Source organism: Caloenas nicobarica, chromosome 3, assembly GCF_036013445.1.
Source record: "Caloenas nicobarica isolate bCalNic1 chromosome 3, bCalNic1.hap1, whole genome shotgun sequence".
NCBI classification, from domain to species: domain Eukaryota; kingdom Metazoa; phylum Chordata; class Aves; order Columbiformes; family Columbidae; genus Caloenas; species Caloenas nicobarica.
In genome coordinates, this window is record NC_088247.1 from 78,020,604 (window position 1) to 78,048,145 (window position 27,542).

At 40.6% G+C, this 27,542-nt stretch overlaps 1 protein-coding gene across 2 annotated transcripts; it reads left to right on the forward strand.

Moving 5' to 3' along the window:
* The first annotated feature begins 1,844 nt into the window (after positions 1 to 1,844).
* Positions 1,845 to 27,098, forward strand: TSNAX (translin associated factor X). 2 transcript variants are annotated; one of them, XM_065631721.1, is made up of 6 exons: positions 1,845 to 1,954; positions 4,132 to 4,239; positions 7,287 to 7,401; positions 9,088 to 9,218; positions 23,473 to 23,600; positions 25,265 to 27,098. In XM_065631721.1, the coding sequence occupies exons 1-6, from the start codon at positions 1,939 to 1,941 to the stop codon at positions 25,637 to 25,639; spliced, it is 873 nt and encodes a 290-aa protein (XP_065487793.1). In that variant the 5' UTR covers positions 1,845 to 1,938; the 3' UTR covers positions 25,640 to 27,098. The 2 variants fall into 2 exon arrangements, with proteins under 2 accessions (XP_065487793.1, XP_065487794.1); XM_065631722.1 differs by lacking the exon at positions 1,845 to 1,954 and adding an exon at positions 2,338 to 2,402.
* Positions 27,099 to 27,542: the final 444 nt, after the last annotated feature.

Consider the following 27,542-nt stretch of genomic DNA (forward strand, 5'->3'; position numbering starts at 1 on the left):
AATGAAATCCAGTAGCAGAGCAATGAGATTGATGATTTGCGAGCCTTTTCATTTTGGCAACACCCATCCATTTTTCTAACACATTAGAGGAACGCATCAGGATGTGTGTGTAGTAAAGAAAAGCATGGACAAAGTAGCGGGGCAAATGTACTTTTTGTAGCCCATCACTGTAAGAACTGAAGTGCCAAGTGTGCACAGAGGTACCGTGTACATCTGTCTCCCTTGTGCTCAATCCTGTGATGAACACTCACACTAAATCTCTAGCAGAGGAAACACTGTTTTTACCAGGCCTAACAAAACATAGGATGCAAATAACGTGGGTTCAGGAGTTAGTGGTCCCAGAGCAGGTCAGACTAACAATCCACAGTCCCCTGACACCCCTCTCTCCCAGCCCAGAGGCCAGGGACCTCTAGTCTCCTGGCACGGCCACTGCCTCCCCTCTGCCAGCAGCTGCGTCTGCTGCTTCTCGCATTTCTTTTCCGGGTGTCAGGTGGCTTCACTATCAGATCTTTCCGCTGTGCAGTGAAGTGTCTCCAGTTTCCAGGTCCTGTCTCACTGTCAGTTCCCACCCTGTCTCGCCTCCCTGGGCCGCTGCACCTCGCGGCTGGGGCTGCGGGGCCGTGTGGGGCTGGACACTGCGGGCAGCAACACAGCGCTTGGTGCTGGCGGCTCCGGGCTGCCGAGTGCCTCATTCACCTCGCGTGGAAGGCAAACGCCCCTGTCCTCATGTGGCCGGGGAGAGAGGGCAGGAAGGGGGCAGAGGGGGAGGGAGGAGAGTGAGGCGAGGGCGACGTGACAGACACTCTGCGGGTACAGGCTGAGAAGAGGCGATGAGCCAGCACTGTGCCCTTGCGGCCAAGAAGGCCAATGGCATCCTGGGGTGTATTAGAAGGGGGGTGGTTAGTAGGTCAAGAGAGGTTCTCCTCCCCTCTACTCCGCCCTGGTGAGACCTCATCTGGAATATTGTGTCCAGTTCTGGGCCCCTCAGTTCAAGAAGGACAGGGAACTGCTGGAGAGAGTCCAGCGCAGGGCCACAAAGATGATGAAGGGAGTGGAGCATCTCCCTTATGAGGAAAGGCTGAGGGAGCTGGGTCTCTTTAGCTTGGAGGAGACTGAGGGGTGACCTCATTCATGTTTATAAATATGTAAAGGGTGAGTGTCAGGAGGATGGAGCCAGGCTCTTCTTGGTGACAACCAATGATAAGACAAGGGGCAATGGGTACAAACTGGAACACAGGAGGTTCCACTTAAATATGAGAAGAAACTTTTTCTCAGTGAGGGTGACAGAACCCTGGAACAGGCTGCCCACGGAGGTTGTGGAGTCTCCTTCTCTGGAGACATTCAAAACCCGCCTGGACGCCTTCCTGTGTAACCTCATCTGGGTGTTCCTGCTCTGGCGGGGGGATTGGACTAGATGATCTTTCGAGGTCCCTTCCAATCCCTATCATTCTGTGATTCTGTGTGATGGGACCAACGCCACCGCCCCTCCCCCCCGCTCAGTTGGCCGGGCAGGGCGGTGGCGACGCGCAGGTAACACCGGGGCTCCCGCGCCGGCCGCAGCGCCGCCATCCCCGACCCAGCACTACATGTCCCGTCGTGCCGCGGGCGTGGGAAGCCTCACGGCGAGGCCATAGCCTAGCTGCCCGTGGATCGCCTGCTCGGAAAACAGCTCGGCCCTCAGCTTTACCCCGATTTCGCCAGGAACAAGGCTCGATATCACCCTCCGCGCCGCCATAGCTTCGCACCACTCCTCCCTCGTCGCGGGCGACGGGCCAGCGCACTCCGCCTGCGTGGCGTCTTGCTGTCAGGCACCCGCGCGGGCGCCCTGCTGTGGTGCCGGTAGGGCGAGGGCGCCAGGCGGCGCGGCGGGCCCTGGCCGCGCGCGGGGCGGAAGCGGGTTGCCGGGGGCACGCGGCCTGGCTCGGCAGCGGCACCGGGATGAGCGGGAAGGAAGGTGACGGCGGCGGCGCGCGTGCCTCTCCCCCTTCCCTCCCCCGCTACCGGCGGCGGTTGGAGCCGGCGGCTGCGCCCCCCGCCGGAGCGAGGCGAGCTCTGCGGCCCCCTGAGGGTCGGGGCCGCCGCCACCCGGCGCGCAGGGGTATGGGCGGGCGCCTCCGGGGCGTGCGGCCCACATGCCGCCTGCCGCCGCCGAGGGGCGGTCCAGCCGCAGCCGGCGGCCGTGGGGGCCCGCGGGGGCCGGTTCAGGTCCCTGAGCCGGCAGGCGAGCAGGCTGAGGAGTCAGAGCGGGGGGAGGCCCCGCAGCTGGGAGAGGACGGGGGTGTGAGGCCCTGCCCTCAGCCAGGGGTCCCCTTCAGCTGTGTCACTGAGCTGCCCTTACACCAGGATAGACCACGGCTTCAGAGGCGTTATCGCCTTCCCATTTGGGCTTTGCAGAGATGTCTGTGAGTGTAGCTTTAGAAATCTTCATCCTTGGTAAAAAAGCGATTGCTACAGGCCAAAAGCTGGGCGTGCATTAGGCCTCTAAAGTGCTTGTAGTGGTGACTGACATAATAAGGCAGCACTTGCTTTGCGGCCTGTGTGTTGATTTGGCCTGGGTGGTCACACAGATCTCCTTTCAGCCAGAAAGTAAGCTCTGCAACAAGGAAGCTTGCATTTTTTTATTATTTTTATTTTTTTAAATTAAAGCTGCTACTAAAGGCTATTACTGTTATCGCAGTCTGTGATTTTCTGATATTCAAGTTGCTGGTTATTCAGTGGAACTTCTTCTCTCTCTATTTCTCTCTTCCCCCTCCCCACTTCAGGAGAGCCTGTTTTTTCCTGTAGTTCATTATGAAGTTCCCAACTTTTGGAATACTGCAGAGAGCTTAATTCTCTGCACTATTTCAGGGCTTGTGTTTGTAATGTTTTCAGCTGCTACAGGAAAAACAAAACCCTGAACTCATGTCCTAACAGAAAAGAAGGAAAAAATTATTTGCAATTTCCTGTTTTAGAAAGTAACGACGCCCACTTCTGGTTTTGGTTTGGGATAATAAACAGTCGAATTGAAACATTTTAAAATCCAGTGCTCTTCTGTAACTTTTAAGTAGCTTCCTTTTGTTGTTTTAAGGAAATTGAGAGAACTCCACATATTCCAAAAGGTATGCTTGTATGTAAGAGTTTGCCAAATTTTGGCTTCTGTTAGGGACACAAAACATACAGCTACCACAAAAAGGAGGTAGTGAGAGGGAGAAATTATAGAAATGAGAATGACACAAAGAGTCAGTCCTACGTGAAGGAAGGACAAAAGAAAGAAACATTAGAAAGTGCAAGTCAGTAGTAAAACACAATCCAAAAGAGATGAGCTTCTGGGTGAGGGCTGGAAAAGAAAGGCTAAGGATGAGGCATATAAGGCCAGTTGAACAGAACAGCTATATTGAGGTGAAAAAAAACTGGTTAATAGGCAGAGTGCAAGGACCAAAGATGCTACACTGCAGGAGATAAACTTGTGTATGTGGATAATGGTAGTCTACTTAAACTATACCTTGCTGCTTTTTCTGATTACTGAAGACCCATGTCATAAATAACTACAGTAACGAAAAACTTGTAGTTTGAATGACTCCTGTCAAGCTGAATATTTAAAATAATTTCAAAAAAAATGAGGAGAAAAAACCAAAAAACAACAACAACAAAACAACAAAAAAAGATGTAATTCTGTTGACCCTTACTGACACAAGAATTGCTCTGCAGCTGTTCCCTTATAGTAGGAGTCGGAGTAGTTACATTTATACTTTCCTGAAATTACATTCATCCCTTTGAAGGCAACCGTCAGGCCAATGTGGCCGCCAGTGAAAATGAGCTTCACATCCCCGCCTTACAGAAAGGAAACATAAAAGGGTGTGAAGACCTTACTAAAAAGAAAAAAAAAGAGACTTGGGATCCTACCATAATCATCCATTGAAATTGATAGTTTTTCTTCCTAATTTTCACTAGGAATGTAGTGGAAAAAGTAGCATGCTAATGTGAAGATGATGTCAGTTGGTAATAAGGTTCATCCAGTTGCCTTATTCTATTCTGTAAAATGTGGCTACAGTCAGGAATGCTCTGAAGACAGCATTCTGATGCTGCTTATGTGCTGGCAAAGCTACTTTATTTTTAAATATATTTTCTTTTCTCTGTATCTTCTATTAATAGGATCAGGTGGGTTCAGAAAACGAAAGCATGACAATTTTCCACATGGTCAAAGAAGAGAGGAAAAAGAGAATGCTAATCCATCTTCAGCTTTGATGATGTCTTTTAAATGTAAGTAAGCATTTGGAATGCCAGATTATACAAACAAGTGGTGTAGAAACTTCTAGGAAATTACTAATATGTAGTGATGAAATAAACCAATTTTCTCTGAGGGAGAAAGTGGAAACTAGTCGGACTCATGCTTCATACATTTAGAGCTTGGTGTTTGGCTTTTTGTGCAATAAAGTCCTGAGAGTGGCATGTCACATAGTTCTGCCTGACTCATGACATGCTCTGTTTTTTATCCTACCTCCTGCTCCCCCTCCTCACCCTGCTTGTGCTGAATCTGATGCAAAGCAAACTGCGTAAGTGTTCAGCCAGACAAAAGGTGAGTGGGCCCTTTGGTGGCGGAAAACTGTAAGATCTGTAGAGGCGTAATGCAACATCTGAGCCATGGGGACAAGAAGAGGTGATGGCTACTTTTGGGGCTATTGAGAAGGCACTAAACTGTTGACTTCAGCTCTGGTGCATAGATAACTAAGTTACTTAAATGTAAATCTGGGTGCATTGATTTGTGAGTTGATAGATGTTTATACATGGACTTTTTAAAAATAAGTGTTTAGCTAACTAATATAGACCTGTATGTAGACATTTCAGTTTGAACGCCTTTTTAAAATTAGTCTATATTTCAGTTTCTTTGAAGCAAGCATAAACTTCCCTCCAACCAAATTGTTTTCATAGAATTTTGCACAAACCCAGATTTAAACTCGAGTAAATTTAGTTGAACTTTCTCATTAGACAAACCCTAGCAAGGCAAAGTTGACCTTTAGAAACGAAAAGCCTTGACAGAAGAAGGAAGGAGATGTGATAAAGGGAACAGATTAATTGTTGGTGTAAAATTTTCCCTGTTTCTCTTATTTTTTATAAAGCTAAGGAGGGTGAGGAAGTCAGAGCTGAATGGCTGCTATGAATGGTCACTTCAACATCACATAGCTTCCTTGCTTTCTTTGAAACAGATATTTATTTTTTTTTCTGTGTAAATCAGCTTGGCAGATGATTAACTTTGACTCCTGAACTTTTATATTCAGTAACGTACCTGCACTTGCACTTGAATGGAGTAGTGTAACTGTACTTTCAACTTCAATTTTTTACCTGCATATTAGTTTATCATAAGGTTGCCATTAATTCAAATTCAAAATGATACTTGTTTCCCTTCTTCCTTATGAGATCAAGTCAGCAGCACTTGGTTAGTTTCAGAAAGGATGTAAGGGACACAGTTTATTGAGTTTTTCAAAGATCCACTTTTTATATTGCACTAGTGCTTATAAGCCTCAGATGAAGACATTGGTGATCTTTGTCTCTGCATCAGGCACAAGTGTTAAGAAAAGGTGTGCTCCAAATGGCTTATGATTAAGCAAGCTGTGTAAGGTGAACCAGAGTGGTGCACTATTTCTGTGTATGTTGCCTGAATCTAAACAACATAATGTTTAAAATGAAATAGTTATACACATTTTGCTCTTTTTCATCTCTTTGGAAAAATGTTGTACTTGAGTTGATGTAGTTGTCTGTTAGCACCAAAGATTTCTGCAAAATTAATGGGAAAATGTCTTCTATAATAATGATTAATCAAAAAACAAGGAGTATTCAGTTACACCTTTTTTTTTTTTGCTTAATACATCTTAAATATGACAGCTCACTTATACAGAGAGTGGATAGCATCTTTGTTTGTAAGGTTAAGATTTATTAAGTGTGATTTTTAATGTTCTGATTCTGCACCACCAAAATCAATAGAGTCTGAGTCTTTGCTTCCAGTGATAGATTAGACATTCAAGTGGAATGTGTCAAGGAAAGGGCCGTGTGGCCTCAGTGTTTTAGCCTGGAGAATCCCCCAAGTTCTAACCCTTTGCAATTTTAGGCAACAGTATAGTAGGTTTTCTTGCATCCTTTTAGGCTAGAGATTACTGTATTTGTTTACTTCAGGTCCAAACCACTTCTTAGTAGTCACTAACAGGTTTAAAATCTAACATAAAAGTCTCAAAGCCACAACTGTCCAGAAGAGATTGGTGTCATTGCTAATATTGTAGATCTTCAGAATAGTGAATTTCCTGGTAGATAACACTGGTAAATGGTCATTGGAAATGTCATATATGGCATCCTATGAAGGGAAGTAGCAGTCACCCACCCTCAAATTCCTGTCATGATGATCTGAGGGAAGATTTCTTCTTGATGATAGCTCAGTCGTGAACTTGACTCAGAATTTGGAAGAAACACACCAATCAGACATGATTAAAACATCAGTAGGAATATTTGTGACTTAACTTAGTTTCAGAAGAAGGTTGGGGAGAACACAACAAAATAAGAGGAACCAAGTTTTTATTAAGGCAATGAGAAATACAGTTCCTTTTGTAGCTTCATCTAAACTTTGCTTGCCAGCAAGCTGCCATGCTTTTCTAAAGGATATTCACTTTTCAGACCCTTTAAAAATGTAACCTCTTAGCTAATTTTCACTGTTTTCTCGCACAGACACTTTAACACCTCAGACAGTTATGAAAGAAATGTGTTGGATTTCTCATAAGTATCTGCTAATGATTTATTTAGTGGAATAGTGGTCTATGAAACGTTAATAGTATCTGTGAAACATTCATAATGTTCATAACCAGACAGACATCCTCTCGTCTCTGCGTTCATTGCAGTTAGGCAGAAAGCATTTACATCAGTAAGTCAGAAATCTTACTTTAAGTATTGATCTCGCTTTGTATTAGTGCTTCTAGTTCTTAGGGATATTAAAAGACTTGACTTTTGGCCAAGTCTAGTTGCGATGTGAAATGCAACCTTTCTTTTTACTAATTGGTGCATTTTTGACAGTGTGTATGCCTCAGTCAAGTGCCTTTTGTGTTTGGTTGTGGTTTTTTTGGAGACTGGTGAATTCTATTTACTAATGATTGTAGGGTTTTACTTTTTAATTTACCTTGCTGAATTTGGGTGAAATTTAAATCGAGTTTCCTGAACAGCAGTATTGCAGGCTCACAAGCAGCTGCTGTAGCACAGGCTCTCTGCTCTTGCCTCACACTGTGTACATGTGATAACCATACTTGTTACTGTGATGATTGACTCTGCAGCGTTTCAGCTGGAGCTGGACACCAGGCACGATAAATATGAACGACTTGTGAAGCTCAGTCGTGATATAACTATCGAAAGCAAAAGAACAATATTTCTGCTTCACAGGTTTATCAGGTGAGTCACATTGAGCATGAAAGTGTTCATAGAAACCTAGAAACTGCCTTGCAGTGTTCTCTGCATTTGTGTTTAATAGCTGTAACGATCTGGTGGGAAGAATTTGATCAACTTCCAATAAACATTCTTTAGAGTGGATGGGAGTTAACGAATGCACATTCCAGTTAGAGAATTGAAAGATGCTGGTTCAGGTTTCTCAGTTCGTTTTATTGGCTTATTAAACAGGATCAGAGTAGTAGAGTATAACAGCAGATGAGAGCTTTCCAGCTTTCAGCAAGCGTGGAGAGAAGAGCGTGCACCCTTCCTTCAGGTTGGTTGCATCTGCAGTTACTTCCCCATTTTAGTTTTTGCAGCCCCACTCAAGGTCATCCATGCAAAGAGGAGGTGACCTAGGTTCTGCTTACTTCAATACATACTGCAACCTAAGAGGCTTTTGTGTGAAGTTCTGAGCTTCTACATGTGTTGTCTTCTCATAGGCCTTCAAACAATCTTTGGAAGCCACAGAAAAAATAGCAGAATAACAGCAAAATGTGAAACTTTGCATAGCCTGTTGTATAAAATGTTTGCTGTATGTATCGAACATTGATCTTCTGTGATACAGTTTTAACAGCTCTCCGTGTTCCTTTTCCTAAATTTATTTTTTGTTATCTATTGATGCAGTTCTGCCGTAGTAGTATTTATAGTTAACTATTTATAGTTACCATGAAGTAACAGTTATAAATAGGGATTATGAAGTTGCACTTTTTTAAACTTGGTCTTATTCTGCGAAGAGGCATTGTGATAATTCTAGTAAATGCTACAGCCTTGACTGTAAATAGCTACTCCCACTGCAGAGGCTAGATAGCTGGGAACTGGTAGAGGAAAGAATAACAAAAAACTCCTCTTTACTCCAAATTTTAGATTCCTGTTTTGTAAGACATTCCTGGGTTTGTGAGAGTGGAAGCTTTCCATGCTGTATTTTTGTTTCCCTCTCCTTTGCTTTTAGCTATAATATTATTGTGGCTTTACTTTCAGAAAAGTGCTTATAAATGTTTTCTCAAGATCAGTCTATCAGTAGTTCTTTAAATAGACTGTAAACTAATATACCATATAGATTATTTGGGAGTGGGGGAGGGGAAGTTTAAAGGAAATTAGCTTAACTAAACTTTAAATGCCAGGTATATATCGTGGTTGTGAATCAGATATTTCAGGTGTTCCAAAATAGCATAGGCCATAATTAGTTCCGAAAAAAAATCATACATAGAATAATACAATCATGAATTGGATTTTGCAATACTGTAATGTGTTGCAAAATATTTTGTGTGTTTGGGTTTTTTTTTTTAAAGAGGTTGAGGGACTTCTGCAAATACTGCTAGTTTTCCAGAAGACATATATGTATTTAAGCTTTTGCATCTGTTTCTCATTGTTCTTACTTAAGCAATAATTCAAACTCTAGTCTGGGATAAATATCATGCTACCAGAACTATGTTGGGCTGATTGACTATATTCATGGTAAGAATCTACAGAATTTCAGAATCTGCAATAGGTATCAATGAAAGTTAAACTGCTTCTCATTCAGGTATCGGTTTTGCTTTTTCCTGAAGTTCTGGAAAATGTATTAGTTAATAAAAGAAAATATGTAATCTTTTTTAGCTATTTGCTCATGCTTTGAAAGCTGTTCTTTGAGTTTCTGTTTTATGATTGCAGTGCTCCCAATGGGGAAGAAATACTAAACGAATCTGAAGTCAAATTAGATGCTGTCCGACGGAAGATTAAGCAAGTTGCACAAGAACTGATTGGAGAAGACATGTATCAGTTCCACAGGGCAATATCTCCAGGTAAATTGTTTTAAAATAGGGAAAGTATGCTATTTTGCAGTAAGCTCAGTTTCTCTTTACGTAGCAGTGACTTGTCTTCATGCCACAGGTCTGAATTTGGCACATTTCTATGGTTGTAAATGAGAATTTAGATTAATCTCTGCCATTAGTAAAGTTAGCTCTGGTACTGGAGCGGCTATTGCCCTACGGTGTTCTGTCTGTGTTACAAGCATAAAATCAGCTGATATCTGTTTCAATCACAGCTTTTTCTGCTCATCTCTGTAAGCTGCAGTCTTTACTAACATCCTTCAGACACTGAGTCCCAGTGCTTTCATGACTCCTGCTGTCAAATCGTATTTCTTTGCTGAATCTTTGCTGACAGTCTGAATCTTACCTAAAATTGTTATGCCTTGTTTGTGGCAACATATAAGTAAAATATGTGTCTGCTGCTTTGACATCTTGGTCATGGTATACAAGTGTCTCATGTTTATCAGTCTTGTTTTAGACGTATTGGAATCCTGTATATCTTTCCTTATTCAGGCAATACTTCTTCAGCTGAGGAGAGCTGAAGACTTGCTTGGAATGATTTGATTGTTTTAAAATGTCCATAGGATTGATTTGCTAAACTGGCAGCAAGTTCATCTATGTAATGTACAAGACAAACAGTGCACGGATTAACTTGTACTTATGTCTTACACAAACTTAAGTTTGTTAAGGGTGAGCCAGCTCATAAGTGAAAGCTCAGTTTGGCACTTCTGAACCAGAAGGAGCTCACCATGCTAGTCTTCTACTTAAGTTCCGTAGTCTTCTTACCTATGGTGCATTGGGCTGTTCAAATTAAATGTAAGTAGTTATTCTTAGAAGAACCACTTAGAATTTGTGTGCATCTTGCTGCTATTTATAGCTTGGTGTACTGTAACGAAGCAATGGAAGGAAAGAGAATTCAAAACTCCGACACTACAGATGACCTCAAACTGTGAACAATACTAGTCCAAGTATATTATGAGTATCTTGGAATGCTGAAAGTTGTGTTTGGATTATCATTTTAAGTAGTGCTTATAAAGCTGAAAGTTGAAAATCCTTGCATTCAGTTTTATGAACAAAAATTTTTGAAAGCTTCATTGAGACTTGTAAACCCTGTCTGAATAACCCCTGGAGGTTGTAGTCCCATGTCAGTCATATAATGCAATCTGTAGAAAAACAGCACTTGTGGTCTGCTACCTCATGAATCTTTGAGACCTCATGATACATGCTGTCAGCCTTGCCGTGTAAGCAAAATTATTATGGGGTGGCCGGTTACTCTGCATCAGCTGCTTCACCTCAGTTGTCTCTGTTTTCTTAGTATGTGGCTTTGTGTGGGCAAGTTCAAAGAGGCATACCTGCATCTATTTTTACCAAGGGGCAGCTTGCCTGGAATTAACTTGCATTTATCTCAGATATAATAGAGTATGCCTGCATAGCAGATATGTGGAAAGAAACTTATCACACCATAATTTCTGTGTGTACCCGTATCTTATAAAGTAAGTGACCAAACCTGCTGCTAAGTTTCTACATCCAGATTCTCTCCTCTGAGTAAAAAAAAAAAGAATTAAAAATACATATTTTCCAATCTGAAAAGTTAGATTTTTTTTTTTTTTTTTTTTTAACATCAAAGGTATGTAAACTTAAGCTAGCCATAGAAACCTGAAATCAAATAAATTAATGAAAAAATTTCTGTTTGGGTTTGCATTTTGTCTTTGGTAAATACTCATACACAGTCAGTTACACTGATTCTCCTGCATAACTTGCTAAAGATATCTGTTAATATCAAAATGGACCTGAATAAACTCTTTAGGAAACAACTAAAAATATACTATTAGAAACAATTCAGCATTTCTAAAATTTTTCCCCAATGTTTTAAATCTCAGCCTCTTAAAATGGCTTAAGATGTATTTGTCCATTGTAGAGCAGGCCAAATTACTATAGATCTCTAGCAGAGGAAGTTATGGGCCTGCTGCATGTGTATGATGACTCAATGCCTCCACAGCTACACAGCAAATAGAATAGAGTAGAATTTCAGTTGGAAGGCACCTACAATGATCATCTAGTCCAACTGCCTGACCACTTCAGGACTGACCAAGGTAAAGCGTGTCATTAAGGGCATTGTCCAAATGCCTCTTCAACACTGACAGGCTTGGGGCATCCACCACCTCTCTAGGAAGCCTGTTCCAGTGTTCTTTTCTGTCTCGGTAAAGAAATGCCTCTGAATGTCCAGTCTAAACCTCCCTCAGTGCACCTTCAAACCATTCCCCCGCATCCTGTCACTGGGTACCAGGGAGAAGAGCTCAGCACCTCCCTCTCCACAGCCACTCCTCAGGAAGCTGTAGAGAGCAATGAGGTCACCCCTCAGCCTCCTTTTCACCAAACTAGACAAGCCTGAAGTCCTCAGCCATTCCTCACAGGACATTCCTCCCAGCCCTTTCACCAGCTTTGTTTCCCTCCTCTGGATGCATTCAGGGACCTTCACATCCTTCTTGAACTGTGGGGCCCAGAACCACACACAGTTACATACACAACAGCACATCCCTAACACTTGCATGAGACTTCAGTGAGATGTCATAGAATTAAAGAATTTTCTTACTACAGTCTTAAGACGACTGCATAGAATGAATCTTATTGACCTCTCTAGATAAAAAGAAAGGACGGCAAAGAGGTATTACTACAATAAGTAATAAGAGGGAGGAGAAGTAGGCTCTGCTGTCCATCTTTCCAGCAATCAGATATGCAGTTTCTCAAACAAATGCTTGACCCTTGTGGTTTTGTGGACAGACCTAAAAGATAAGAAATACGCAGCCCCACATTGCATTTCTGCAGTTAGAACTCGGAATGGCTCTACTTCTAACTTTTTCCTGGGTTCAGGTGACACCAGTGAGTAGCCAAGTCAGTGGAATCTCATCAGCTGCATAATACTGCTCAGCCCTGAGATCTCCCCATTGTTTCTGTAATTAGGTAGTTCTTGCCTCATTAAAAAGACTGTATATAAAATCTGACTGAAATATGTTGCCTTCATTCCATTTCTGTAGGTCACCCACAGCATCTACTTAAATTCTGGCTCTTCTATATGATGCTTCTTTGTGAGGGGAGTTTGTGCCAGCTGGTATTCATTGAGCATGTTTTGTGAGGGTGCATGTTAGAACATACGTGTCACTGAGAAGACAGGGTATACGTTTAGGCTTTGTTTAAATGAGCTCATGTGTATGACAAGTATCAAATGCAAACTTTTAGCCAGAAGTTTATTCTTACCTTGTTCATTAAATTCTCCACTCTCCAGTTAGTCATTGGGATGGCAAAAAGAAGAAATATGCATAAAGACTTGTAGATCTTGATCATGCTGAAGCTAGGTTAAGGAGGTGTCAGAGATGTGAAGATGCTTGATGTCAGGATTGTGAAGCTGCGATAGAAAACCTAGAGACAGGAGGAATGAGGGGACAGTTAGATGAAGAGAAACTGTAAGAGGGAATGCTTTATTTTCCCTACCCCCCACTGTTTATGAAGAACTGTAATTGGGATGGAAGCAGTGATAAGGGTTAAGAATGTTGCTTTTAGTTTTGTTTTTAAGGCTAGTGTTCTTTAATTGTTCCTTTGCTTTTTTTTTTCCAGTGGAAAAATATTGCATGCCTTCTTGAAACTAAATTTAGCTAGGAACAGTGCTAAATTTTTTGCCTTTATGTATTTCCTAGAGCTGTAAGTCTTGACCTTCCTTTTACCTAGTTTTCAATTCTGATTTTGTATTTTAAAGAAATTGTGGAAAACTAGTTAAAAAGGTTTTTCTGAACAAAGACATTGCCATTAACTGCTTTTTTCTTCAAAAAAGAATGAAGAAACGCCTATGTCCCATATCTCAAAAGCAGCATGTCCAATTAACCTCAAACTTCCTAAAAATATTCTCCTTTGTCTTGAAACCAAACATGAAACATCCTCCTGTTCCCCACCCTACCTCTCACAGAAGGAGTAAAAGGGATTGAAACTGGTCTGATAATGGAAACCATCATAGCAGCCTTAACTGGGGAATCATGACTGTCTGCATAATAAAGCTGCCTAATACGTTTTATTCAGTATGATAGCTGTTAGCCTATAAATAGAAGAGCGCTATGAGTATAATGCTTGGGAATATTGTTTGCCACTTGTAATTGTTAAATGCTTTTTTTGGGGTTACTCCAAGCAGTTGTTCTTTTGACTTGAAGATAAAACAATTCTGGCAGAGCACTAAAGGAGTTTCATGCTTTCCCTCATTAAGAATAGTGCTAATGGCACGCAGGACATTTCCCCAAAGGACACTTGCATGAGCTCAAACACTGAGTATAGCACTAATTGAACAACAACAAAAACTGATGACTGTTTTCTACACATTTCTTAACAGTACAGATTGTCCCAGGGGATGATTAAACAAGCAAACAAAGAGATACTGAAATAATGAAGTCTTTTTTTAATGTAGAGCTCTTCATTTGTTATGTTAGAATGTTCTGCTTTGTTGATATTTTTAAAGCTTTACTATTTGTAATATAGAATTCCTGCTCCTTTGCTCCACTTAGCTGTGTATACCTTATATATCCTGTGAGGAAATGTGTACTGTTGCTTTAAAATAGTTGTGAGACGCTGAGCAAGAAAAGGACTGAAAAAGATCGTATGAATTTATGGAGGAGAGGAAGAATGTTTTCAGGATTTTATCTATGTATATATGTGTGTTTGGGTATATAACTCTAAAGTACCAAGGAAAATATCAATAGTATACAGAAAAGACCTGTACATGCCTTAAGAACAAGAAGGAGACTGCTCTGCAACATGTCAGGATTCATGGAATTTTTCTAAGCGTGTTCTAAATCTACGCTGCATAAATGCAAAAATTGTGTAATGCAGAAGGAAACTAAGAGTTGCTTGATAGGTTGGCATTGGTTGGGATTGAACAGACTACCTATTTTAACATGATTTTGTTAAATGAAATCCTAGCTCCTTACGGTGAGGTCATTAGATTTTGCTAGGAGCAACTATAGGTGTGGTATTGTCATCACAGCTGATAGCTGTACTTAAGACAAAATATGGAATGAGGAGCCCATAATTCTTCTGGGGCTTCTTCAGTAGCGTGGCACAGAGTGCTGAGAGTAGATGCAGCTTCAGCATTGCTGGCTGACCTTTCTGTTTGCTGTGTGCCTGTGGGAGCAGCAGTGGTGAGTGGAGTGATGGGCACCAAGAAGCTCATTAGCTCTTTATCATGTCTGCACTTGCCCTCAATAGGATTAGATGATGAGGCTGTAAAATGTCAGCACCTTGTTGAAACTATCGCTCTGTGACTGCTTCTGCTGCTGATGACGTGGGAAATTCTGTGTAAAAGTTCACCGTTGAGGCAGTCTAACACATAATTTATCTCGTGCAGGCACTACTTGTGTTCTGAGAGAATGATATAATGGAGCTTATTTCTGTGTCCTGCCTTACGCCATTTGGCATCACATTAGGTATGTAATCATACTGCAACAAACTGCATTGCTGGGTTGGACCAAGCCAGTTAAGTCTGCATGGGTGAAAAGAAAATACTTTAATTGTGCTAGAATACTGGTTTTTAATGGCAGTATGTAGGACCAACAGACATAGTGCTCCAAGAGATGCTGTGGAGATGAGTGAGGTCCATCCGAGCAGGCCAAATTTAGGTTATTGATTATTTAAGTAATATTGGGGTTTTTTTGGTATTGTATGAAGGATTCAGATTAGAACATAAACTAAAGGAACTATCCCGGTAATGATTTCTGTCTTACCTGTTTTTTCATTCTTTTTCACTAATAACATGGAAAGAATATCTCATACTCAAGCTGTGCTAGCTACCTTTGTATTTGTAAATACCTATGTGTTTCTGGAATAATACCAAGGTAAAGAACTATACTGCACATCAGGAACAGCAGAAATAGGACTTTTTTCTTCTTAAGAAAGTTTGAAAACTATAATAAAAATTAGTGACATATTTAATCATAGGTTGGTGATACAAAGGAAAAGCTTTTTACTGCATGAGGAAGGTATCGTGAACTGTAAATGTCTCACCCAGGAAAAACCTTGAATACACCTAGAACTTGAAAGGAAAGCTGTCCATGAAGGAAGCAATCAGGTTTCTGCAAGATGGTGGGAAAACATAGTAACACAGGAACAGGATGTAACTGAAGAATTCAAGTTCATCTCTTTGCTGTTGTGGGTGAGAGGTAAAAATGCCAGAAATGGAAACAAAGTTTCCTGATTGTACGGGGGAAATTGACGGAATTTGGAGTGAATAAGCTGATATTTATCAGATCTAATTTTGTTAATTTCTTTCTCTGTTTTTGTTACTTTCTCTGTTTCTCTGGTGTTCTCCCATCACCAAGTATGCCAACAAACTTTGTGAAACTGATTTTCTTCACTCTGCAAGTTGTTTATTTGAAATTCGATACCTTCAGCTTGTTGAAATTTACTACCTTTTGGCTATTTCTGGTTCATGCCTTTTTACTAGGATCTTCCAGGGAAAGTCAAAAATCAGCAGCTGCAAAGCCTCTCACTTTTTACTTTCTGCTGCAGGGTTTGTATGTCCATACACGAAAACTTAAACCTAGGAAAATAAATGTGAATTCAGACGTGACCAAACAGGGCACGCACTGTGTGGGCATTGATTGTCAGCTGATCCCTGAATGGGCTGTTGAGTTCAGCATAAGCTGTAAATTCAGCAGGAGCTGTTAAGGGCAGCCTAAGTCTGTAAGAGAAGCCCTATACAATACAGTCTTTTAAAGATGTGTGCTGTGGATGGGGCCAAACAAGGATTGTCCTTTCCTAGTTCTAACTTAAGACCTAACTGTCCTAAAGTCCCGCAGTACTATTATGGTAAATACTGCAGTTATACGAGAATCTGGAACTGCTGACGTTGCTTGTCTTTCAATTCAATTTCATTGCTAGCAAATGGAGGAGACCTTGTATTCTGGCTCAGGAATTTTTTTTTTGACCCTGCAGCCGTTAAGATCAGTCATTCACAGACCAGATCTCTCCAGCCATTACAGGAACCAAGTGCAGGTGGAACATGAGAGAAGACCAAGAAAAATCTATGAACTTGTTTTGTTTGTTTAAAATCACGCAGGAGAATGTGTCATAGAGGAACTCCATTGCAGGAAACTACTAGTATAGTGCATTGTGATTAGGTTTTTGGTTTGCAGTCATATGGTGAGAAATAGGGGTTGCTGGGTGGCGATGTACCTTTTTACTGTCTCATCAGATCTATATTTATGAGGATAAATGGCCACTACTGATATTTCAGATGTGCTAGTGGGTTGGGGCTTTTGCATGGAAGCAACATCATCTTGAGGAGAACTTTGGGGTTTGAACTGAAGCAGCTGTGTTGTGTTAGGTGCTCTTCCTTCTTTGATCATTGAGCATCCAGGCTGAGTCAGAGATTTCTTTGGTATCTTGAACACTCGCCCTCAAGGTTGTTAGTAGTGTAAAATTTGCCATCTAGCTGAATGACTTTTAAAACTTTGTATCAATTATCAAGACAATTGGAGGTAGTCAGAGAGATCAGGAAGGCTACTTTTCACAGGAGTAGGTGCTTTTTTTTTTTTTAAGAACTCATGTAGAACATTGGCTGCCACGAAAAACCCCCTCAAACACAGCACCCCTCAGAACAAAAAATTTGGTTACAAAAGTAACCATGGTACATCCTCTTCAAGTAGGAGCAAAATGAAAGCTTATGAATTTCTCATCCACAATAAGTCATCTACAAAAAAAAAACCCCTAGCATTTGTCATATGTACATGTGTTTCTAATAACAATAACAAAAAGGCTCAATTAAACTCTTCTCTGCAATGAGAGATTAAAATATTCTTTGCAGTTCTCTGCAGGCTTTTTGTGCCCGTTGGGGGAAATGATTTAACTCTCACAGGCATCCATGCCTATTAAATAGGTAAGCTGTATTTGTTTCAGTAGTTATTGGGAAAACAGGCTAATTTGGGATTACCTTTTCCCTAAAGCTGGTGTGTATTCAACTTTCAACAAAGCGCAAACAATATTAACACTTTAGTGCCTGAAATAAATCACTTCAACACATGCAGCTAGAAGGGAACAGAACTTCTCAGTGGTCATAGATATGTCAGGTAGCAATTGACAAAGCATTCAGGGCTTAACACAAGAAATTTGCATCAATTGAATTATTGATATAATAGTAAACCAATTTAGACAAATCACTGCTAGATGTAATATACAGTATTTATATTTCATTATTAATCTGTTCAAGGTTATTTAAAATAAGTTGTTCTGACAAATATTCACATCTGGGTTTGTACTGATTGCTAAAGTAATTTCAGAACTGGATTGATAAAATGGAGCAGTTCGTTTATGTGAATGTGGACTTAGCTGTGTTCTTTCTCTCCCCAGTTCTCTTAAACATTCAAACTTGTAGCCCTCCCTGCCATAATGACTCAGATTTTGAAGTGTTACTCAATGAATAGAAACAGATTTTTATTTTCCCCCAAATTTGTAAGCCTCTATGGACATTTGTTATAGTGCTTTTATTTGTGTTTGTTTGTTAGTCCAATTGCATAAAATTCATCCCTGAGTGGAATTATCCTTTTAAGCCATTTTCACAATAGGATGTCCAGAGCATGCCTGTCTCCGAGGATGGCTGGCTTTCTGCTCTTCTGGTGTACTATTATAAAATCAACCTTTGACTTCACGATCACAATCAGTAAAGCAGTTGGGTTGCTTCACAGCCTCAGTTTTAGTTTAATTATTCAAGGTTTTATCGCTTCTGTGTGGAAAGAGCCCTGTGAATCTAAGGAATCATTGCCAAGTCTGCAGAGAACTTAAATGGAAAAGACTGAGGCATGAATTGTCACAGTCTTATCTGAAGAGGATGCTGACTCTAAAGCAAAATAATTTTATATCTGTATTAATACTTTTACATTTTATTGCTTGTACTTGTTTTAGTTGATGCACCTGATTAATTATTTGCTTCTTTGACCAGTTCTCCCCTTCATTGATCAATATGCCTGTAGAAGTGGGTCCTTGAAGTCTACCATCCTTCCTATATTCTGCAGAGCTTAATAGTAATAGCTCTCCAGTTTAAATTTGGGGTTTCTCAGTTTGGGTTTTCTCAGTTTGGGATTTCCATAAGAATATGACTGCTTTTTATTTTTCTGAGTTTGTGGGGTTTCTTGGGTTTGTGGTGTGTGTGTTTTGTTTGTTTGTTTTTAATCAGAGTGTAACTTGCCAGCCTAAACACGATGATAGGATAGAGCTGTGGCTGTGCTGTTCTGATTTTGCAGTGAATTTGCAAGTGGATATTTTGACATGACTCGCCCTGTACTTGATGTGGCCCACCCTTCATGTAGTGGTCCTGGAAGAAACTCGCTGTGTATATTTTCCTGCCATCTTTCTAGTGGCTACTCTTGGCCTATGATTCCTGCTGCACAGTTAAGGGCAAGAGCTGGGGAAGAGAACACAGGTTGTCATCTGCTTGTGTCCTACCCATCAGCACAGGCTGCTCTGTGGACAAAAAGATACAGTGCAAGAGGAAAGAACGAGGACCAAGGGATAGTAGGAGAGTTTGAGAAGAAATAGGAGAGAAGCAGTTTATTTGAGAAGATGGTGGGTACCATTGGCGTTGCTAACCTTAAGAGCTAGAGGCATGAAATCCATTTTAACCCATTTTTTAACTGTTGAGCAGATATTTGAAGGAGGAAATGGCACAAACAACATTTTAGGAAGATACTTTCATCTCTCATTTGATCTCTCATTCTGAGTTAAAACTTCCGTGCATGCATGCCTGTGTGTCTCAGGTGGAATTAGATTTTGTTTACCCTAACCTGACTCCTGCAATTAAGGAACCTCTATTCTTTACTCATTTTTTAAGTAGAACTATCTTTTCCTACCACTTACACATTCATTTCACTCTTGGATTGAGTGCTTGAATTACTTGTTTTTTCAAACAAGGCTGATTTTGTGCTAAGTTTCTTAGAGAAACTGCTTAACAGTTCTTTCTCAGAACTTGCGTATGTCGATAGGATAGATGTCTTGAATATCAACTGAGACAGCTGGCAAAAAAAAGCACAAACTTTCAGGCATAAAATCTCCTCCTTTATAGCTAATACATGCTCAGAAGTTACCTCAGTGTAACTTTCTAGTAGTCATGTGGAAAATAAATTTTCAAAATACAGAAGGAAGCTGTTGTACTGGGTCACTGTAACTTGTCACTAGTACAAGCTATTTATATAGAGTAAATGTAATAAAATATCAAAATACTTAAACATTTTGTTACCTTACATCTATAATCTGAAGAAGTGCTAGTAGAAGTAATACAATGCTTTTAATTGGGATTTTGATCTGCGTACTAGAAAAAAAAATACATAAAAGGCAGTCTTGCAAACTATTCCATTACTGGCAGCTCAATCCATAAATAAGCCAATTTTGGAATACATCCAAAACAAGAGCATAAGGGGAAAGGTATTGTTGGATGTTGTAGTGAAATGGGATGGAGTTTTTCACCTTGGGGATTATTTGCTGGAAATAGCGGATGTCCTACCATTAAGCTAAAACATAACATGTTTAAACATCCTTCTACCTGCACGTGGAAACACCTTATTTCAAGGTCTTGGGTCACTGAAGTGTCATCTTATGGCTACTTTGGGAAGAAGGACTTTAAAAAGAAAGAAAAAAAAAAAAAGGTCAAATAGGAATATTTTTTGCAAAGTAGTTGTTACCAGGATTTTTTACCAGTCTATTTGTAATGGTAACAACTTTAAAGGAGCTTTTGTAAGGCTTACGTCTAAGTAGTGATAGATAAATAGATAGATTCCCTAACTGTGAAAAGGTGACACTAAATGACAAACCAGACTGTGTGTGCAACATTCACATGGTGGTGTTAAACAGAAGCAGTGAGGAGAAGAGTGGAACATGTCAGCTAGGGTGGGATGATGGGAGGAAGCAAAAATGCATGTGCGTATCTATACATACATATAAGTATGCCTATAGAAAACAAACAAACAAACATAAAAATAAATGAACAGTGGAGCCAAACACTTATCCTGGAAGAGGACAAAGTGTGTGTGGAGAAGTAGTAAAGTGGACTGAGCTGAAACTGGAAGTTATGATTGATCGAGAAAGCTGTTTACCAAAAAGTTTGAGGGCTGATTTGATCTCTTTGAGAACTTGGGAAGATGACAAGATGATTCTTCATATGTGATAGTCTTTTCCTCGGATAGCAGAGAGAGAGTCTCACAGATGTTGTCATGTTGAGGGCTGCTGTATCTGGTAGCTCGCAGCTTATCCACAGAAAAAGCCGAAGTTTGTAATGAATTACTGGCTGTTACATCAGAGGGTAAGTAAGGAAAAGAATGGGTGATGAAATCTGCCTCTCTGCAACTTCTGAAGTTATTTATCTTAGAAGATCCTGAGTAGCTTGTATCTAGTATTCTTCTGTTGCTTGTGCCCGGCATGCTTTACCTGAATGTAGTTGATTAAACTATTGTATTTAATTGGCCTTGCAGTTCCCTGTGTGTGTTCTGGTTTGTGAACAGCAGTGCTGAGTGTGGCTTCGGTTGCTGGATGTTTATTCTGCTTTTCGCAGTGCTGCTGTACAGAAGCATAGAGGGTGCAGGCTGAATTGCCTTTCTGAATGGTCTCCACTCACCTTGTAAATACATATTCAAAAGGAAAAAAACGCAGGTCACTTATCACATTTTTGTGATTGCAATGTGGAAGGTTGCCTACAATTGAATTTTCCCTTGAGGTTACCTCTAGTTTTTCTGGGATATTTCTACCCTCATCTGTTATTTAAATTCATGTTCTCTTTGATTTAGACTTTCTTTAATCCAGATGAAGTCTGAATTTGCTGCTTCCTCCGTATCTCTGTAGGCTGAGGTTCTGGCCCTGTAGAAGTCAGTTGAGGATTTTAAGATTATTTTAACAGAACCAGGATTCTACTTCTGATACCCTTGGCTACCTCCACATTTTCTCACTTTGCTCAGTGGAAAAAATATTGTCCAATCCTGTCCCTCTTGCAGCGTGATATGGCACTGTCACCTCTTTGCTTCTTTTGAAATGAAACCATCCCTTTAAAATGGCTCAGAATGGCTCTGTTGGAGCCATCCCTGCCACGTTACAGTCAGTTCCTTTAACATCCTCCTTTAGTGCTTTTTCTGTCAATAGCTCAGATATGCACATGCATTGGGTTTTGTCTTCAAAAATTTCAGTATGGTCATGCCATGAATGTTTGTTCCAGCTTTGTTTTTGCTTTTTTTCTACCAAGAGTGTCAACTTCAGCTTTCTGCTTATGAACTTTTCCCACACACTTTCCCCAATCTGCTCTCTGCACATAAGGAAAAACTGACAGAAGCTGTGAAATCGCTGTCTGAACATTCAAGCTCTTTTTTAGATCTCACCTTTGCTATAATGCATACAGAAGATCACCATGTGCTAAGTAGGTAGTGAGAGGTAATTGTGGCAGGGGGCTGCAGATGGCATACAAATCTACATTTATTATCTCATCTTTTATTTCCTTGCGAGCACGCCACCTCCTTTTGTTCCCTTACATGCCTTGTTTTTAGAGTATAAGTTCTTTCAGACAGAGCTGTTGTTCAGTTGGACATCACAGCCCTATCTGGTTGATTTTTTTTTTTTTTTGGTCTGAATTTGTAATAACAGATGCTTTATCCTGAACATGAGTTTCACCTAACCTGCATGTTTGAAGGAGCCTTTTCACTAACTCTCACAAAACAGAGAAGCAGGAAATTCAGTTTTAAACGAGCATCTACTGTTGCTGGTCAGATAAAACAAGCAAACTTCTTTTTCTTTGTATGTGGTTTTTTGGTAGGTGAGCTTCCTCCCTTGCTTTTGATTTGTTTGCAATCTGTTTCTCTGCATTGTGTCTTGTGTCTTTGCGAACATGTAGAATAGTAATCTCCACTCCAATCATATAAATGTTGTATTTTAAGAGCTCCATTATCATAGAATCACATAATAGTTTGGGTTGGAAGGGTCCTTTAAAGATCATCTAGTCCAATCTCCTGCGATGAGCAGGGACATCTTCAACTGGATCAGGTTGCTCAGAGCCCTGTCCGGCCTGGCCTTGGGTGTCTCCAAGGATGGGGCATCCACAGCTTCCCTGGACAACCTGTTCTAGTGCCTCACCACCCTCATTGTAAAAAATTTCTTTGTTATGTCTAGTCTAAATCTTACCTCCGTTAGTTTAAAACCATGACCCTTTGTCTTATCGCTACAGGCCCTGTTAAACAGTCTGTTCCCATCTTTCTTATAGGCCCCCTTTAGGTACTGAAAGGCTGCAACGAGGTCTCCCCGGAGCCTTCTCTTCTCCAGGCTGAACAACCCCAACTCTCTCAGCCTGTCCTCAAAGGAGAGCTGTTCCATCCCTCTCATCATCTTGGTGGCCTCCTCTGGACCCGCTCCAACAGGTCCATGTCTTTCCTGTGCTGAGGGCTCCAGAGCCGGACACAGGACTCCAGGTGGAGTCTCACCAGAGCAGAGCAGAGGGGCAGAATCACCTCTCTCCACCTGCTGGCCACACCGCTTTTGATGCAGCCCAGGATACGATAGGCCTTCTGGGCTGCAAGCGCACATTGCTGGGTCATGTCCAGCTTTTCATCCACCAGTATGCCCAAGTCCTTCTCCACAGGGCTGCTCTCAACCCCTTCAACCCCCAGCCTGTATTGATACTGGGGGTTGCCCTGACGCAGGTGTAGGACCTTGCACTTGGCCTTGTTGAACCTCATGAGGTTCGCACAGGCCCACTTCTCGAGCTTGTCCAGGTCCCCCTGGATGGCATCCTGTCCCTCAGGTGTGTCAACTGCATCACTCAGGTTGGTGTCATCCACAAACTTGCAGAGGATGCACTCGATCCCAATATCTGTGTCATTGATGAAGATATTAAATATTACTGGTCCCAAAGTGGACCCATGAGGGACATTATGAGGATCTGCTGTTTGGTATGTTTCTGAGAGTAACATGATGCTTTATACTGATATTACAAAAAGTTCTGCATGAAAAATGCAGTTGGAGTAAAAACTTGAAAATGTTTATTTGCTGTGTTCTTGGTCTAGTTTCTGTACTTGAGAAGCATGCTATATTAAATGGTGTTTCAATGCTATTTCTGGGTTATCTTAGTTTTCACTTTTTGCTAGTAACCTTAAAATAGTCTCACTTAAAAGATTTCAAAAAAAAAATTGCGAGCATGGATCATTGCTGGAAAGTTCAAATCATTAGCTTAATTCTTCTGCTATTTTTGCAGGACTTCAAGAATACGTTGAGGCAGTCTCATTTCAGTATTTTATCAAAACACGATCTTTGATTAGTGTTGAAGAGATCAACAAACAGCTAATATTTACAGCAGAAGACAGAGAAGAAACAACAAACATGGTAAAAGTTTTTCTTTTCTCATGTGACAAACATCTCTCTGGGATGGAAATGCAGTGAGTAGGCTTAGTCACATTTTTGGCATCTGATTAAATAAGGCCAGTTAGTGGAATGGTATTAGATATATGTCTGGGCTTTGACTCACTTGTTCAAAACATGCTTTTTATTCTGACAAGTAGTAAACTAAATCTGTGGGATACAAGTTTATAAATTTCACATCCTTTTTATTCAGAGCAAACTGAACTCCTTCTGGTAGGGGGAAAGATCCAGGGCAGTGAAATACTAGCAAACAAATGTGGAGGAGGGATTTTTGATGGCTGGGACTGCCTGTAAGTCCTATTGGTGTATAGTGATGTAGCAAAAGTTGGGGGAGACAAATGAATCCAAGGCAGGATGAACTCCATGAATCAATTCTTGCTGAACAGGAGGCACCGTATCCAGCTTCTGTTAAAATGCACTGTATATGTCTTAGCTTGATCATTTTTACTTTCCTGGAGTCAATCATGATGCCTTCCCTCAGAGGACAAGTTTGTGTCTCATCACACCTTAGCCCTAATACCCTATCTGCTGTTTCTTGACTTGCTCTTACTCCTACCCTGCCTTAAATAGAACTTTTTGCATAGGGACAAACTACTGCCACTGACCACAGTAAACTGGGTACATTTTGACTGTTTACAGGGGACAAAAGGCAATTTTGAAGTAATGTACATAAACGCACATGCAGAGCATCTGCAATGTATGGTAATACACAGTGCTACTCCTTTAGATGAATTACCAAGTCTGCTTCTGTTGAAGAGATTCTGCTGTAAAGCACTTTTTATTATTTCTTCATTCTCTTGCTAAGATATTTGCAAAGAAGCCAAGATTTTAGCTTAAGTTCATTTGCTCTTCCCAGAGGCAAAGCCATTGTGACGCACTTGTTTTAACAAATTGTGAAGTTGATAACCCCTGCATACATGCCTCTGACCAGATTTGTGAATTTGGGTGGCTAGCATGTTATGGGAACAACAGAACAGAAAGAAACCCACGTTGTCTCCCAAGGTACCAGTATTTTGGCAAGAAAAAGTATTGGATACTTGGATATAGGAGCAAACCTGTAACTTCGTGATGAGTTTTCTTCATTAAGTATTTCTTTGGCTATTTTAATGAGTTCAGTTGATATAAAATGGATCTGAGAACTGTACTTATCAGCTTTGTGTAGAAAATATGTTTTGAAATTCAAGACGCTGTTACAAAACGTGATTTGTTTTCATAATGCAGACTCTTTTTGATTCTTGTTTGCTTTGGACAGACCATTTAGGGAAAATTTAAATCTATTAGACTGAGATCTGTCAGCCAAAAAAAACCCACCCACAACTGCAACTAAATGTTGGTACAAAGACATGATAATTCTGTTTGCAAATAGTGATAGTAGAAGCAGGGTATGTTTATCATTCTTGCTAGAATGGAAATCAAATCTCAAGTGGAAATGATGCTTTCATACCTTCTATTACGCTGGAAGCAGATTAGTACTTCTGATATCAGACTGCGTGGAAGTGCCATGCAATTTAATTTTCCAGAGTGTTTTTAATTACCAGTTATGTTAGATAAGTTAATGTATGTTTGAACCATTATAGACTGCTTTTTTGTAGTTTTCTGTGGTGGACTTTGTTCTGTTCTGTCCTCAGACCTCCAATTCCCACGATAAACAACCACACACTTGCAGCCTGAAGGTGACACCCGTAGATTACCTGCTGGGAGTGGCTGATCTAACTGGAGAGCTGATGCGGCTGTGCATCAGCAGCGTTGGAAATGGTGACATAGACACGCCTTTTGAACTGAGCCAGTTCTTACGTCAGATTTATGATGGTTTTACTTTCATTGGCAACACTGGACCTTACGAAGTATCTAAGAAGCTGTATACCTTGAAACAGAGTCTGGCAAAAGTAGAGAATGCCTGCTACACGTTAAAAGTACGGGGATCTGAAATCCCAAAGCACATGCTGGCTGATGTATTCTCTACCAAAACGGAATTGATTGACCAAGAAGAGGGTCTTTCTTAAACTAAGAAGACTGTTGCAACTCAGAAGGGAAGAGGACATAGAGAAAGGTTTTTCTTATGGTTTGTGGGGTTTTGACCCTTCTCAAAGCTTTTTAGGTAGAGACGTTTTTAGTTTTATCTATGAGAAGGTTGTTTGCAGCGGTAATTTGTAACCAAAAATACTTTTTATGATGTGCAACAAATGTTTGGCTGTGTCCTCTTGGTATGGAATTTCCTGTATTGCTCCATTGTATCTTCTTTCAGAATGACCAAAATTTCCACTGCACTCTACACCAGTGACTGTCAGTTGTGTGAGTCACCTCAAACTGTTGTGGTTGCTGTTATCAGTTTTCAGCAAGCACAGCAGTGGGAAAAAAATGGTTAGGAACTGTTATTTAACATTATCCACAGATTTCTGCTGCCCCCTGTTTTCTGAGTATTTGAGTTCTATACGCATGTCATACTTAAAACAATGCACCTATATATGTGTAAGTTCATCCTTTGACTTGAAACTGAGGTGATCTCGAAGGTGCCATGCAACTTAAGTTTTGTCTGATTAATGCTTTTGTGCATGAAACTGAAGCTAAGTCAACTTTTCACTACTTGATAATGAAGCTAATTGCACCAGGTAAATAGTACTGCACACTCATTGTTTTGGGGCTCCATTTAAATTGAGCTCTGTTCAAGTTAACACTGGGACTTCACAGTTTTGACTTGAGCTAGAAAATACACACACACACAAAAGAACTGTGGAGTGTATTGGTTTACATTTTTGATAATACAGTTTAAGACAGAATCTGACATCTTTCTGTTTGTAGACAAAAGCAGAGGACCTACCAAGTATGTTTAACATGAATAATTTGGTGTTAGGACAAGCAGTTTTTGGCCGAAACAAGTGGAGTGTGGTGTTGGAAGAGTGTTCTCCATTGTTTATGCTGCCCTGAGGACCTCCAGTGGGATTGAACTGGTATAAGTGAAAAAGGGCTAGCCAAGCTTTGAATATCTGTTTGCAGGAACTATATCATGTGCATGTTCCTATGGAAAGGAAATTGCAAACAGAAATAAGGCAGACATTCTGACTTCCATGTTTATCTTTGAGGTGGGTATGTCACTATTGGCAAAAAATCAGGGCTTTCTGCTGGTGTCTGAAGTTATGAAACTCTGATAATGTACATTATGCTAAAGGAAAACAGATAAAACAACATGATCTTTAGACTCCAGGAAATAGGCCTCCCAACTGCAATTGAAAATACTGCATGTTTTTTATTTCCACTTCCATATGCTGTGATACTGCCAATGTTTTTCCCCTGAGCATGTCCTGAGTAGCTGGGATTATCTGATGTATGGGCAGGAATGGGTAAATACAGTTCTGTCACATTTTTCTGTTTCCACATAAAGCAATATGTGGTGGGTTGAAAAAGGAGTAACTTTTTTCCTATTGTTTAATACTATTTTTTACAATAAATTCTGAAAAGCAGTCACTGCCTGTACATTGGTCCTTTTGCCTGTCAGTTCCAGGAGTAGATAATGGTGTGAGTTTCCCACTGTGCAGGACTTGACTTGGAAATTTCACTCTATTCCTATATTAGTACTTTGAGGGGCACTTTATAATCCTGAATCTCATTTTTTTTTCTCCCTAATTTTATTCTGTGAAGCCTAAAAACTAGTTAGAATAGAAACTTCATGTGATCATCTTGAATTAAAAAAATCCAAAGGATTCAGATGACAAAACAAATTTATCACTGGAATAAATCTGCAACCGTACTCACATTTTTACATATCTTCTTGTTTTCTCTCTGCCTTTTTTTTTTTTTTTCTGATGGGAGGAGGGGAAAAAAAGGAGAAGGATTCTTGTTAATAAAGAATGGTTTGTTTTCAGTTTTCTCCCAGAGATGTATGCATCTAGCATTTCAGTTGATGCAGGT